This window comes from Pecten maximus, unplaced genomic scaffold, assembly GCF_902652985.1.
Source record: "Pecten maximus unplaced genomic scaffold, xPecMax1.1, whole genome shotgun sequence".
NCBI lineage: Eukaryota > Metazoa > Mollusca > Bivalvia > Pectinida > Pectinidae > Pecten > Pecten maximus.
Window position 1 is genome coordinate 17,094 of NW_022983045.1, and position 16,856 is coordinate 33,949.

General features: G+C 31.5%; 1 protein-coding gene across 8 annotated transcripts in view; it reads left to right on the forward strand.

Annotated features, from left to right (window-relative positions):
* LOC117321342 overlaps window positions 1-16,856 on the forward strand; it is a 38,616-nt gene that overhangs the window by 1,380 nt on the left and 20,380 nt on the right. For 6 of the 8 annotated variants that reach the window (XM_033875799.1, XM_033875800.1, XM_033875801.1 and 3 more), the window contains exons 2-6: window positions 3,113-3,142; window positions 8,238-8,267; window positions 9,537-9,566; window positions 14,679-14,708; window positions 15,980-16,009. In XM_033875799.1, coding sequence (XP_033731690.1) covers window positions 3,113-3,142; window positions 8,238-8,267; window positions 9,537-9,566; window positions 14,679-14,708; window positions 15,980-16,009 — 150 coding nt within the window. The remainder of the gene's footprint in view (window positions 1-3,112; window positions 3,143-8,237; window positions 8,268-9,536; window positions 9,567-14,678; window positions 14,709-15,979; window positions 16,010-16,856) is intronic. The other 2 variants (XM_033875803.1, XM_033875807.1) reach the window with 1 other exon arrangement.

The following is a 16,856-nucleotide window of genomic DNA, read 5'->3' on the forward strand; positions in this document are numbered from 1 at the left end:
TCATTTTTTGCTGAGACTATCTTCACTATATTATATTTTATACTATATCAAATGAATGTTTCAACAAATCAAGCATGCCATCAGTTCAACCATTGACAATTTTAACGAGATTCAAAGGTATGTTTACTTTTACACTAAAAGAAGAATAGTCGATTTTGTGCTGCTTCAAGTATGAGTATTGTGGTGAACCACTCACTGGGAGACACGAATGTCCTAGTTTTTTCATATTTTCTCCTAATTTTGAAATTTTCACCAATTTTACCAAATAAGCACTAATTTAGCACAGCACAGACTATTTTTTCAGAAACATATCTAATTATGAAATTCACACACTAGTTTTTTGCCTTCAAGCCTAATTTTGTGAAATGTACCTAAAACTTCTGTGATATGCACTAATATTGTTTTCAGTGTCTATTATTTCCCTCAATGCCTAAAAAAAGATGAATACTCTCTAATCCTCTCTTTACTGTCTAAAACTGGGTGATTTGTCCTATTATTCTTCAATTTTGACTATTTTTCCTGGTCGGTGCTAGAAATATTGGACAGTGTCTAAAATTGGAGAAAATGACTAGTTTTCTTAGGACAAGGACTAATTTTGACAGATTTGCCTCGGGCTATTTTATCAAGCAGCAACACCAGCACTGCTAGCTGTATACTACCTTACCTGGACAGCAGTAATCCCTGACCACCAAGCTCAGTGGCTAGCCCTGGCCTGGAGCGCTCATCCATGAAGCTGTCTTATATAATTACCTAATTGATGGATATCAGGTCTTGAAATAATTAGGATACAATCATTGTGTTATATTTCAACTGTATAGCTAGTTGGTACTTGATGTATATTACATAAACACATCCAGGTCAGCTGTATATTTCTGTATATTTTTGCACTGAGGACCCGAGTAAAACTAATTATATGTTAGACAATATGGATCATCAGTAGTGACTGATACGGACCCTGTAAACGTCACAGTATTTTGTTTGACATTTATTTATCTCCGTAATATCCATTGCTGTAAAATTGTATGATGGATAAATAAAGTATCAAGTAGATTATATAAAGATGATACAACATGGTCAGGGAAAAATAAACGAAACTTGACATGAGCGATCTTTGCGCCATCATTAATTTGTTGTAAAATAGTGCTTTGCCTTCCCATGTTTATTTTCTTAATTATTGTGCCTTTCCATGTTAATATTGTTCATCTTTAGACTTTTTGGAGAAAGCATGGGCGTTTTCAAATTAATGAATATTTCAAAATAAGAATAAAACAAATGTTTAGTGTTTTAGTGGAGAAAAGTCACCTACAAGTAAGAATTTTATCATATCGAAATTATTAAATATATGGAAATCGAACATGTATATGAGAAATCATTAACCTATATTGCAGTAATAGATTGTGATAATTATTTATGGAATAAAGAAAACATAATCTTACCATGAAAGTAAAAATAATACAATGCATCATTATCATTTTCTTTTAGTTATCTCCTCTTGATTTTTAATCATGTTTCTCTGTAGTTTTCTTGGTGTCAAAAATCAACATGGCTCCTGACTACTTTTACGTACTGTACTCAAACGTAGGTGCGACGTTCGATTAGAAACCTTTTATTCTAGGGAGATATTATTTTGATCAGTGTTTCATATTATTTTAAGTCATCGAATGCTGTGATGTTCGAGTAAAAATAAAAAAGTTATCATAGAAAGATTTATAATTTTAATCCAGTCGATCCTATTATCGATTGTAATACAAGAATGGAGGTCACGTGACAATAACAGTAAGTATAAGTTGATAAAATGTACTTCTACCTAGCAGGTATTTATATATCTATTGCTTATCACGTTGTGTGCAATCCAAGATTTCAACAAGAATTTTTTTTGTGGTCAATGCTTATATAACGTAAAGCAGTTTTTAATGTAAGACACACGTGGTCACCTCTGCATCACTCTCTATCTTGCAACTGAATTAAGATTTGCGCTTTTGGTTCTGGGATATCATCTTTTCATTATAATTTAGCTTGAATGTTTAGTCCGTAAACTAATCGTTAATATCTCGTTAATCATGACGATGCGAATGAAAACAAAGTAAGGTATAATGAGGTATTTGATACAATTATGCAGTAAGTGAGATATGATACCTGTCAGTTCAGTACCGACATTTACCCTCTAAAGTCTTCACTTGGAATAACTCACGTTTGGCATCAATATAGACTGTCCTCATACCTGCTGCGACCACGGAAAACTCTCCTTAAACATAATGTACAACATATGTTTAGATTCATAGATTTATCTGTATGATATCCATTGGTGTAAAATTGTATTATATCTAATAAAGTATCGAGTAGATTATGTTAAGAGGATAACACATGGTCAGGAAATAGTGAATCGAATGTCATGAAAACTGATATGAGCGGTCTTTGAGCCACCATTTGCATTGTCTCAAAAATTATTCTGCCTTTCTATGCTAATATGTTTCATTTTTAGACTTTTTAGAGAAAGCGTGAGCGTTTTCAAATAATTGAATATTTCTAAATAAGAATAAAACACATGCAAGAATTCTCTGTAAATGTTTAGTATTTACTGGCAGAATATTATTATAGTAGAGAAAATTCATCTACAAGGAAGCGTTTAATTGGGGGATATTTTTATCTCCTCGAAATATGGGAATTCGAATATTCATTATGATAAACTATTTTCACAGGAGAGAAATCAAAGTTTTTCTTACAGTGATAAATTATAATAGATATTAGATGATCGAATAAAGAGAACATGATCTGACCATAAAAGTAAAAATAATACAACACATCAGTATCCTTTTCATTTCATCACATAAGAATGAGTTATCTCCCCTTGCTATTTCATCATGTTGCTCTGTAGTTTTCCTGGTGACACAGACCAACATAGCTCCTGACTACTTACAGGGGGATAACTCTTACCTACTGTCCTCAAACGCAGGACTAACGTTCGATTGGAAATCTTTTTGTCGGGAGGTAGCATTTCACTAGTGTTTCATACTACATTAAGTCATCGAATGCTGATGTTCGAATCAAAACCAAACAGAATATCCTAGTAAGATTGTCACTTTTTATCCGGTTGATTCAATTTCCAATTCAGGCCAAGCATATATCGGACGTCCGGTTAACGGTAAGTATAGATTGATTAAATGTACTACTACCAAGCAGCTCTTTATATATCTAACGCTAAAATTTGCGCTTTTGCGTCTGGGATATCATCTATTCATTATTATTTAGCTTGAATGTTTAGTCCAGAAAATAATCGTTAATATCTCATTAATCCTGACGATGAGAAAGGAAACAAAGTAGGGTATGATAAGGTACTTGATACTATTATTCAATCCTAAAGAGTATATTTCATTGCAGTTAGTGAGATATGATACCTGTCAGTTCTGTACTGACATTTACCCTCCAAAGTCGTCACTTGTTTCGTTCCGACATCTCCCCTCGACACTCGTCACTTGGAATAGCTCACGTTTGGCATTACTATAAACTGTCCTCATGACTGCTGCGACTAGGGAAAACTCTCCTCAAACATAATTCAAAATATAGCATAGTTTTAAATTCATTATCTATATGATATCCATTGGTGTAAAATTGTATTATATATAATGAAGTATCGAGTAGATTATGTTAAGAGGATAACACATGGTCAGGAAATAGTGAATCGAATGTCATGAAAACTGATATGAGCGGTCTTTGAGCCACCATTTGCATTGTCTCAAAAATTATTCTGCCTTTCTATGCTAATATGTTTCATTTTTAGACTTTTTAGAGAAAGCGTGAGCGTTTTCAAATAATTGAATATTTCTAAATAAGAATAAAACACATGCAAGAATTCTCTGTAAATGTTTAGTATTTACTGGCAGAATATTATTATAGTAGAGAAAATTCATCTACAAGGAAGCGTTTAATTGGGGGATATTTTTATCTCCTCGAAATATGGGAATTCGAATATTCATTTTTTTTTTTTTTTTTTTTTTTTTTGCACTCAGAAATGATCTGATTGTCAGCTCTATTATATGGGTACAAAGCGACATACAAATAATAAATGTAATATTTTTGTGATATTGTTCATTTATTCAATTATGACAGAAAGGTAATAGAGAGGGGAGAGAGATGAATCTGGAGGGGGAGATAGACTCTGGAGGGGGAGAGAGACGTGGGGGAGGAGGAGAGAGAAAAAAAACGAGAGGCAGAGAGCTGAGGAGGTAGAGATTGAGAGGAGAGCGAAAGAATGTGTGTTGAGTTGAATAGAGGAAAGAGAGTGTCTTGTGACAAATACAAATATATGTCAGAAATGGAAATAATTTAAATATATGATACATGGTAAGGATATGAGAATAGCTTAAAATATAAGGAGTAGGACATATTCAAGGTAGATAGCTAAAGAGAAATATATAACCTTTCTTCCAGAACATTCTTTCAAAACTCTTTGTTCTTTCATTCTTTTTATTTGTTTATGCATGTAAGTCACGCTCAATCTTACTCCGAACTCATCTTTGCAATATCACATACAAACGATTGAAAAAGGTACGTTAGGATTAAAAGTTCAAAGGACCTAAATATCTGAATATTTTATTTGTATAATTTTCTTGTGTTGTTATATGTTTTTGAGATAATAATTATTCCATGTCGCATTTGTTCATATCTGCTGAAGTAGGTTTTTTCATATCATCATCGTGCAAATTTTATCCTTATTATTTTATTATTTCATTCTTCATGTTTCACTTCTTATATTAATATAAATATTTGATGTCTATTCTATTATATCAAGAGTTCAGCTTCCGTGTTGGTCATATCAACTCTTACCACTTTCACTGACTGTCGATACAACAGAACAGACGATACATTAGATATATCTATATTTTTCACAATTTTTCAATAATAGTTAGACATACACATAACTTCAATAATGAATAATATGCATTACAACTGTCAATTTTTATCAATAGAATAAGCTCACATTGTAATCAATATAAATAATTGATCGATCCATTATTATTTTAATTATTTTCAGCTTCCGTGATGGTCAGACAAAGGAACAAATCAATATTTATTATATGTTTTCTATCAAATAGTTAATCATCTTATATTTTCCATAGATGCAACCCAACTCATATTTCAAAACTAAACATGGGTTTACGAATTTCCTTTTTTGATCGCTCAAATGAAATGTTTTTAAAAATTGTAAAGCCAATCATGCATAAAATTATGTTAATTTCCGTGTACATTTTTTGCCCAATTTTGTAACCAAGTAGGATATATTGTAGTTTCCTTAAATTTACATTGAAGCCATGTTTCATAAAAATAACGATTAGCTTATTCCAAAATATTTCAAAATATTGGCATTCAATAAAATAATGGTTGTAAGTTTCTGTTACACCGCAGACATTACACAAATTGTTCTCTTCCATTCTCCATTTGTGGAGCTGGTACTTACTAGGAATAATGCAGTGTAACAATTTCCACTTAAAAATTTTGTGTTTGTTTTCCTTCAATTTTCTGAAGGTGAAATAGATAAAAATCTTCAAATATTTGTGTTTCTTTTATGTCAAATTGCTTTCGCCAATATTCAAAATTGTGCGTAGGTACGACCTTTTTCTGCAATGCTTTTTGATATAATATTGTATTATTCAGATCGTCTAACTCCAAATAAGTCTTTGTTTTTTTGTCGTAAAGTGCTAATTTATCAGCACATTTAACCCATGTTTTCGTCGACTCTTCTGTTTTTAATATAACTTTCCATCTATTTGGTATAGCTTTTTTTAGTTTAGCTACTTCACTTATCCAATTTCGCTTGTCTGATAATTTGTTGTATATAATATGTTCATCTAAATATCCATGATTATTTATTACATCTGCTATTCTTATTATGTTTTGCTTTACCCAGTGCTTATTTATTAGTGCTTTACCTTTAAATTGTATATGTCTATTCCCCCATAATACTTCATTTCTGATGTCAGCGAAATTTTGGCACTCTTTTTTTTATACCTCCACCCAGTTTTATCCAGGAGCTCAAAACTTGAATATAAAAATCAGGTACATTGCTTTTTAAATTCGGGATATTTTCGATATTTTTCATGTTCATTTTGAATAATAGCCAGTTGTTTCCAAAATTGTCAAAAACTGTTCTTGGAATTATTTTCCAGTTTGCTTCAGTAGCATCTGTTAGCCTCTTCACTCATCTAATTCTGATGCTATCAATATGTGATTCCAAGTCCCTCAACTTTAACCCTCCCTGTTCGTAATTTCCGATTATCGTTTTTCTTTTAACTTTGTTCTTTTTAGCATCCCAAAGAAAGTCAAAAATACTTCTCTCTAAATTATGTAAATTTTCCTTATTAATTGTTTGTACATTAGCCAAGTAAGTTATTTTAGGTATTAATAAGGTTTGTATAATTATCATTTTTCCAATTAAGGATAATTTTCTTTTCTTCCAATTCTTTAGCATTTCATCAATTGAAATTCTTTTACTTTCCCAGTTCAAATTCATACACACTTTTTTATTTGTTCCAAAAAATATCCCTAGTGATTTAATTTCTGTTTTGAACTCAATTCCTTCATACTTATTGTGTCTTCCTTTATTACATCCTAACCATATACCTTCTGTCTTATTTTTGTTTAATTTCAAACCGGACATTTCTCCAAATTTTTCAACTACTTGTATTGCCTCTTTGATATCTTTTCGTTTCAGAAACAGTGTTGTATCATCTGCCAATTGTGCTATCTTTGTGCTTTTATCATTTACCTTAAAACCATCAATATTTTTATCATTTCGTAAACGTGTTGCTAATATTTCAACTACAATTACGAAAATTAAACATGACAATGGGCAACCTTGCCGAATTCCACGAGTTATAGCATACTCACCTGTTACCCAATTATTATTTTTTACAAAACCTTTAATATTCATATAACATGTTTTAATCCAATTAATGAATGAAATTCCAAAACCAAACTTTTCCAAACTAGCATACATAAATTTCCATTCGGTGGTATCAAAGGCTTTTTTAAAACTAAAAATAATACACAGCTTTCAATGTTGAATTTTTCAGAATAATCTATAATATCTTGAATTTTTCTAATATTATAACCAATAAACCTATTTTTTATATATCCATTTTGGTCGGTATGAATGATATTTGGCATAACTGATTTTAGTCTCATAGCTAGAGAATATGCTGCAATTTTGTAATCAATGTTCAATAATGATATTGGACGCCAATTGCCTAATAGAGTAGCATTTCCTTTTTTATAAATAAGAGATACCAAACCGTATTTTTGTGTTTCACTTAATTCTCCATAATCATATGCTTCATTTAAAGAATTGATCAGAAATAGTTTTAATTGGTTCCAAAATGCTTGATAAAATTCTACCGACAACCCGTCAGTACCAGGACTCTTGTTTTTTTTCATATGGTCCAGAGCATATTTGCACTCTTTTTCCGTTAATTTCCCTTCACAGGATTGCGCTTCCTCAGCTGTTAACCTATTTATACCATGTGTGTTTTGGACATACTCATTTATCTCTACTTCAGATGGGTCATCTGATGTATATAGTTTTTCATAAAAATGTTTAATTGTCTGTAAAATTTTCTCTGAGTCGTGTATTAATGTTCCGGAATCATCTTCTATTTCATTTATAACTTTACTTGATTGCCTTTTCTTTTCTAGACCTAAGAAATATTTTGTATTTTTTTCTCCCTCTTCTGTCCATTTAATACGTGAGCGTATTTGTGCCCCTTTTGCTTGTTGATCGTATAAGTTTAAATAAATTCGAATATTCATTATGATAAACTATTTTCACATGAGAGAAATCAAAGTTTTTCTTGCAGTGATAAATTATAATAGATATTAGATGATCGAATAAAGAGAACATGATCTGACCATAAAAGTAAAAATAATACAACACATCAGTATCCTTTTCATTTCATCACATAAGAATGAGTTATCTCCCCTTGCTATTTCATCATGTTGCTCTGTAGTTTTCCTGGTGACACAGACCAACATAGCTCCTGACTACTTACAGGGGGATAACTCTTACCTACTGTCCTCAAACGCAGGACTAACGTTCGATTGGAAATCTTTTTGTCGGGAGGTAGCATTTCACTAGTGTTTCATACTACATTAAGTCATCGAATGCTGATGTTCGAATCAAAACCAAACAGAATATCCTAGAAAGATTGTCACTTTTTATCCGGTTGATTCAATTTCCAATTCAGGCCAAGCATATGGGGGACAACCGGTTTACGGTAAGTATAGATTGATTAAATGTACTACTACCAAGCAGCTCTTTATATATCTAACGCTAAAATTTGCGCTTTTGCGTCTGGGATATCATCTATTCATTATTATTTAGCTTGAATGTTTAGTCCAGAAAATAATCGTTAACATCTCATTAATGCTGACGATGAGAATGGAAACAAAGTAAGGTATGATAAGGTATTTGATAGAATTATTCAATCCTAAAGAGTATATTTTATTGCAGTTAGTGAGATATGATACCTGTCAGTTCTGAACCGACATTTACCCTCCAAAGTCGTCACTTGTTTCGTTCCGACATCTCCCCTCGACAGTCGTCACTTGGAATAGCTCACGTTTGGCATTACTATAAACTGTCCTCATGACTGCTGCGACTAGGGAAAACTCTCCTCAAACACAATTCAAATATAGCATAGTTTTAAATTCATTGACTTATCTATATGATATCTATTGGTGTAAAATTGTATGATGTATAATAAAATATGAAGTAGATTATGTAAAGAGGATACCACATGTTCAAGAAATAATGAACCAAATGTCATGAAAACTGATATGAGCGGTCTTTGAGCCACCATTTGCATTGTCTCAAAAATTATTCTGCCTTTCTATGCTAATATGTTTCATTTTTAGACTTTTTAGAGAAAGCGTGAGCGTTTTCAAATAATTGAATATTTCTAAATAAGAATAAAACATATGCAAGAATTCTCTGTAAATGTTTAGTATTTACTGGCAGAATATTATTATAGTAGAGAAAATTCATCTACAAGGAAGCATTTAATTGGGGGATATTTTTATCTCCTCGAAATATGGGAATTCGAATATTCATTATGATAAACTATTTTCACAGGAGATATATCAAAGTTTTTCTTGCAGTGATAAATTATAATAGATATTAGATGATCGAATAAAGAGAACATGATCTGACCATAAAAGTAAAAATAATACAACACATCAGTATCCTTTTCATTTCATCACATAAGAATGAGTTATCTCCCCTTGCTATTTCATCATGTTGCTCTGTAGTTTTCCTGGTGACACAGACCAACATAGCTCCTGACTACTTACAGGGGGATAACTCTTACCTACTGTCCTCAAACGCAGGACTAACGTTCGATTGGAAATCTTTTTGTCGGGAGGTAGCATTTCACTAGTGTTTATACTACATTAAGTCATCGAATGCTGATGTTCGAATCAAAACCAAACAGAATATCCTAGTAAGATTGTCACTTTTTATCCGGTTGATTCAATTTCCAATTCAGGCCAAGCATATATCGGACGTCCGGTTAACGGTAAGTATAGATTGATTAAATGTACTACTACCAAGCAGCTCTTTATATATCTAACGCTAAAATTTGCGCTTTTGCGTCTGGGATATCATCTATTCATTATTATTTAGCTTGAATGTTTAGTCCAGAAAATAATCGTTAATATCTCATTAATGCTGACGATGAGAATGGAAACAAAGTAAGGTATGATAAGGTACTTGATACAATTATTCAATCCTAAAGAGTATATTTCATTGCAGTTAGTGAGATATGATACCTGTCAGTTCTGTACTGACATTTACCCTCCAAAGTCGTCACTTGTTTCGTTCCGACATCTCCCCTCGACACTCGTCACTTGGAATAGCTCACGTTTGGCATTACTATAAACTGTCCTCATGACTGCTGCGACTAGGGAAAACTCTCCTCGAACATAATTCAAAATATAGCATAGTTTTAAATTCATTATCTATATGATATCCATTGGTGTAAAATTGTATTATATATAATGAAGTATCGAGTAGATTATGTTAAGAGGATAACACATGGTCAGGAAATAGTGAATCGAATGTCATGAAAACTGATATGAGCGGTCTTTGAGCCACCATTTGCATTGTCTCAAAAATTATTCTGCCTTTCTATGCTAATATGTTTCATTTTTAGACTTTTTAGAGAAAGCGTGAGCGTTTTCAAATAATTGAATATTTCTAAATAAGAATAAAACACATGCAAGAATTCTCTGTAAATGTTTAGTATTTACTGGCAGAATATTATTATAGTAGAGAAAATTCATCTACAAGGAAGCGTTAAATTGGGGGATATTTTTATCTCCTCGAAATATGGGAATTCGAATATTCATTTTTTTTTTTTTTTTTTTTTTTCACTCAGAGATGATCTGATTGTCAGCTCTATTATATGGGTACAAAGCGACATACAAATAATAAATGTAATATTTTTGTGATATTGTTAATTTATTCAATTATGTTTTATTTAACATTATCATATAAAGACAGAAAGGTAATAGAGAGGGGAGAGAGATGAATCTGGAGGGGGAGATAGACTCTGGAGGGGGAGAGAGACGTGGGGGAGGAGGAGAGAAAAAAAAACGAGAGGCAGAGAGCTGAGGAGGTAGAGATTGAGAGGAGAGCGAAAGAATGTGTGTTGAGTTGAATAGAGGAAAGAGAGTGTCTTGTGACAAATACAAATATATGTCAGAAATGGAAATAATTTAAATATATGATACATGGTAAGGATATGAGAATAGCTTAAAATATAAGGAGTAGGAAATATTCAAGGTAGATAGCTAAAGAGAAATATATAACCTTTCTTCCAGAACATTCTTTCAAAACTCTTTGTTCTTTCATTCTTTTTATTTGTTTATGCATGTAAGTCACGCTCAATCTTACTCCGAACTCATCTTTGCAATATCACATACAAACGATTGAAAAAGGTACGTTAGGATTAAAAGTTCAAAGGACCTAAATATCTGAATATTTTATTTGTATAATTTTCTTGTGTTGTTATATGTTTTTGAGATAATAATTATTCCATGTCGCATTTGTTCATATCTGCTGAAGTAGGTTTTTTCATATCATCATCGTGCAAGTTTTATCCTTATTATTTTATTATTTCATTCTTCATGTTTCACTTCTTATATTAATATAAATATTTGATGTCTATTCTATTATATCAAGAGTTCAGCTTCCGTGTTGGTCATATCAACTCTTACCACTTTCACTGACTGTCGATACAACAGAACAGACGATACATTAGATATATCTATATTTTTCACAATTTTTCAATAATAGTTAGACATACACATAACTTCAATAATGAATAATATGCATTAAAACTGTCAATTTTTATCAATAGAATAAGCTCACATTGTAATCAATATAAATAATTGATCGATCCATTATTATTTTAATTATTTTCAGCTTCCGTGATGGTCAGACAAAGGAACAAATCAATATTTATTATATGTTTTCTATCAAATAGTTAATCATCTTATATTTTCCATAGATGCAACCCAACTCATATTTCAAAACTAAACATGGGTTTACGAATTTCCTTTTTTGATCGCTCAAATGAAATGTTTTAAAAATTGTAAAGCCAATCATGCATAAAATTATGTTAATTTCCGTGTACATTTTTTGCCCAATTTTGTAACCAAGTAGGATATATTGTAGTTTCCTTAAATTTACATTGAAGCCATGTTTCATAAAAATAACGATTAGCTTATTCCAAAATATTTCAAAATATTGGCATTCAATAAAATAATGGTTGTAAGTTTCTGTTACACCGCAGACATTACACAAATTGTTCTCTTCCATTCTCCATTTGTGGAGCTGGTACTTAACTAGGAATAATGCAGTGTAACAATTTCCACTTAAAAATTTTGTGTTTGTTTTCCTTCAATTTTCTGAAGGTGAAATAGATAAAATCTTCAAATATTTGTGTTTCTTTTATGTCAAATTGCTTTCGCCAATATTCAAAATTGTGCGTAGGTACGACCTTTTTCTGCAATGCTTTTTGATATAATATTGTATTATTCAGATCGTCTAACTCCAAATAAGTCTTTGTTTTTTTGTCGTAAAGTGCTAATTTATCAGCACATTTAACCCATGTTTTCGTCGACTCTTCTGTTTTTAATATAACTTTCCATCTATTTGGTATAGCTTTTTTTAGTTTAGCTACTTCACTTATCCAATTTCGCTTGTCTGATAATTTGTTGTATATAATATGTTCATCTAAATATCCATGATCATTTATTACATCTGCTATTCTTATTATGTTTTGCTTTACCCAGTGCTTATTTATTAGTGCTTTACCTTTAAATTGTATATGTCTATTCCCCCATAATACTTCATTTCTGATGTCAGCGAAATTTTGGCACTCTTTTTTTATACCTCCACCCAGTTTTATCCAGGAGCTCAAAACTTGAATATAAAAATCAGGTACATTGCTTTTTAAATTCGGGATATTTTCGATATTTTTCATGTTCATTTTGAATAATAGCCAGTTGTTTCCAAAATTGTCAAAAACTGTTCTTGGAATTATTTTCCAGTTTGCTTCAGTAGCATCTGTTAGCCTCTTCACCCATCTAATTCTGATGCTATCAATATGTGATTCCAAGTCCCTCAACTTTAACCCTCCCTGTTCGTAATTTCCGATTATCGTTTTTCTTTTAACTTTGTTCTTTTTAGCATCCCAAAGAAAGTCAAAAATACTTCTCTCTAAATTATGTAAATTTTCCTTATTAATTGTTTGTACATTAGCCAAGTAAGTTATTTTAGGTATTAATAAGGTTTGTATAATTATCATTTTTCCAATTAAGGATAATTTTCTTTTCTTCCAATTCTTTAGCATTTCATCAATTGAAATTCTTTTACTTTCCCAGTTCAAATTCATACACACTTTTTTATTTGTTCCAAAAAATATCCCTAGTGATTTAATTTCTGTTTTGAACTCAATTCCTTCATACTTATTGTGTCTTCCTTTATTACATCCTAACCATATACCTTCTGTCTTATTTTTGTTTAATTTCAAACCGGACATTTCTCCAAATTTTTCAACTACTTGTATTGCCTCTTTGATATCTTTTCGTTTCAGAAACAGTGTTGTATCATCTGCCAATTGTGCTATCTTTGTGCTTTTATCATTTACCTTAAAACCATCAATATTTTTATCATTTCGTAAACGTGTTGCTAATATTTCAACTACAATTACGAAAATTAAACATGACAATGGGCAACCTTGCCGAATTCCACGAGTTATAGCATACTCACCTGTTACCCAATTATTATTTTTTACAAAACCTTTAATATTCATATAACATGTTTTAATCCAATTAATGAATGAAATTCCAAAACCAAACTTTTCCAAACTAGCATACATAAATTTCCATTCGGTGGTATCAAAGGCTTTTTTAAAACTAAAAATAATACACAGCTGTCAATGTTGAATTTTTCAGAATAATCTATAATATCTTGAATTTTTCTAATATTATAACCAATAAACCTATTTTTTATATATCCATTTTGGTCGGTATGGATGATATTTGGCATAACTGATTTTAGTCTCATAGCTAGAGAATATGCTGCAATTTTGTAATCAATGTTCAATAATGATATTGGACGCCAATTGCCTAATAGAGTAGCATTTCCTTTTTTATAAATAAGAGATACCAAACCGTATTTTTGTGTTTCACTTAATTCTCCATAATCATATGCTTCATTTAAAGAATTGATCAGAAATAGTTTTAATTGGTTCCAAAATGCTTGATAAAATTCTACCGACAACCCGTCAGTACCAGGACTCTTGTTTTTTTTCATATGGTCCAGAGCATATTTGCACTCTTTTCCCGTTAATTTCCCTTCATAGGATTGCGCTTCCTCAGCTGTTAACCTATTTATACCATGTGTGTTTTGGACATACTCATTTATCTCTACTTCAGATGGGTCATCTGATGTATATAGTTTTTCATAAAAATGTTTAATTGTCTGTAAAATTTTCTCTGAGTCGTGTATTAATGTTCCGGAATCATCTTCTATTTCATTTATAACTTTACTTGATTGCCTTTTCTTTTCTAGACCTAAGAAATATTTTGTATTTTTTCTCCCTCTTCTGTCCATTTAATACGTGAGCGTATTTGTGCCCCTTTTGCTTGTTGATCGTATAAGTTTAAATAAATTCGAATATTCATTATGATAAACTATTTTCACATGAGAGAAATCAAAGTTTTTCTTGCAGTGATAAATTATAATAGATATTAGATGATCGAATAAAGAGAACATGATCTGACCATAAAAGTAAAAATAATACAACACATCAGTATCCTTTTCATTTCATCACATAAGAATGAGTTATCTCCCCTTGCTATTTCATCATGTTGCTCTGTAGTTTTCCTGGTGACACAGACCAACATAGCTCCTGACTACTTACAGGGGGATAACTCTTACCTACTGTCCTCAAACGCAGGACTAACGTTCGATTGGAAATCCTTTTTTCGGGAGGTAGCATTTCACTAGTGTTTCATACTACATTAAGTCATCGAATGCTGATGTTCGAATCAAAACCAAACAGAATATCCTAGAAAGATTGTCACTTTTTATCCGGTTGATTCAATTTCCAATTCAGGCCAAGCATATGGGGGACAACCGGTTTACGGTAAGTATAGATTGATTAAATGTACTACTACCAAGCAGCTCTTTATATATCTAACGCTAAAATTTGCGCTTTTGCGTCTGGGATATCATCTATTCATTATTATTTAGCTTGAATGTTTAGTCCAGAAAATAATCGTTAACATCTCATTAATGCTGACGATGAGAATGGAAACAAAGTAAGGTATGATAAGGTATTTGATAGAATTATTCAATCCTAAAGAGTATATTTTATTGCAGTTAGTGAGATATGATACCTGTCAGTTCTGAACCGACATTTACCCTCCAAAGTCGTCACTTGTTTCGTTCCGACATCTCCCCTCGACAGTCGTCACTTGGAATAGCTCACGTTTGGCATTACTATAAACTGTCCTCATGACTGCTGCGACTAGGGAAAACTCTCCTCAAACACAATTCAAAATATAGCATAGTTTTAAATTCATTGACTTATCTATATGATATCTATTGGTGTAAAATTGTATGATGTATAATAAAATATGAAGTAGATTATGTAAAGAGGATACCACATGTTCAAGAAATAATGAACCAAATGTCATGAAAACTGATATGAGCGGTCTTTGAGCCACCATTTGCATTGTCTCAAAAATTATTCTGCCTTTCTATGCTAATATGTTTCATTTTTAGACTTTTTAGAGAAAGCGTGAGCGTTTTCAAATAATTGAATATTTCTAAATAAGAATAAAACATATGCAAGAATTCTCTGTAAATGTTTAGTATTTACTGGCAGAATATTATTATAGTAGAGAAAATTCATCTACAAGGAAGCATTTAATTGGGGGATATTTTTATCTCCTCGAAATATGGGAATTCGAATATTCATTATGATAAACTATTTTGACATGAGAGATATCAAAGTTTTTCTTGCAGTGATAAATTATAATAGATATTAGATGATCGAATAAAGAGAACATGATCTGACCATAAAAGTAAAAATAATACAACACATCAGTATCCTTTTCATTTCATCACATAAGAATGAGTTATCTCCCCTTGCTATTTCATCATGTTGCTCTGTACTTTTCCTGGTGACACAGACCAACATAGCTCCTGACTACTTACAGGGGGATAACTCTTACCTACTGTCCTCAAATGCAGGACTAACGTTCGATTGGAAATCTTTTTTTCGGGAGGTAGCATTTCACTAGTGTTTCATACTACATTAAGTCATCGAATGCTGATGTTCGAATCAAAACCAAACAGAATATCCTAGAAAGATTGTCACTTTTTATCCGGTTGATTCAATTTCCAATTCAGGCCAAGCATATGGGGGACAACCGGTTTACGGTAAGTATAGATTGATTAAATGTACTACTACCAAGCAGCTCTTTATATATCTAACGCTAAAATTTGCGCTTTTGCGTCTGGGATATCATCTATTCATTATTATTTAGCTTGAATGTTTAGTCCAGAAAATAATCGTTAATATCTCATTAATCCCGACGATGAGAATGGAAACAAAGTAAGGTATGATAAGGTACTTGATACAATTATTCAATCCTAAAGAGTATATTTTATTGCAGTTAGTGAGATATCATACATGTCAGTTCTGTACCGACATTTACCCTCCAAAGTCGTCACTTGTTTCGTTCCGACATCTCCCCTCGACAGTCGTCACTTGGAATAGCTCACGTTTAAATTCATTGACTTATCTATATGATATCTATTGGTGTAAAATTGTATGATGTATAATAAAATATGAAGTAGATTATGTTAAGTGGATACCACACGGTCAGGAAATAATGAACCAAATGTCATGAAAACTGATAGGAGCGGTCTTTGAGCCACCATTTGCATTGTCTCAAAAATTATTCTGCCTTTCTATGCTAATATGTTTCATTTTTAGACTTTTTAGAGAAAGCGTGAGCGTTTTCAAATAATTGAATATTTCTAAATAAGAATAAAACATATGCAAGAATTATCTGTAAATGTTTAGTATTTACTGGCAGAATATTATTATAGTAGAGAAAATTCATCTACAAGGAAGCATTTAATTGGGGGATATTTTTATCTCCTCGAAATATGGGAATTCGAATATTCATTATGATAAACTATTTTCACATGAGAGAAATCAAAGTTTTTCTTGCAGTGATAAATTATAATAGATATTAGATGATCAAATAAAGAGAACATG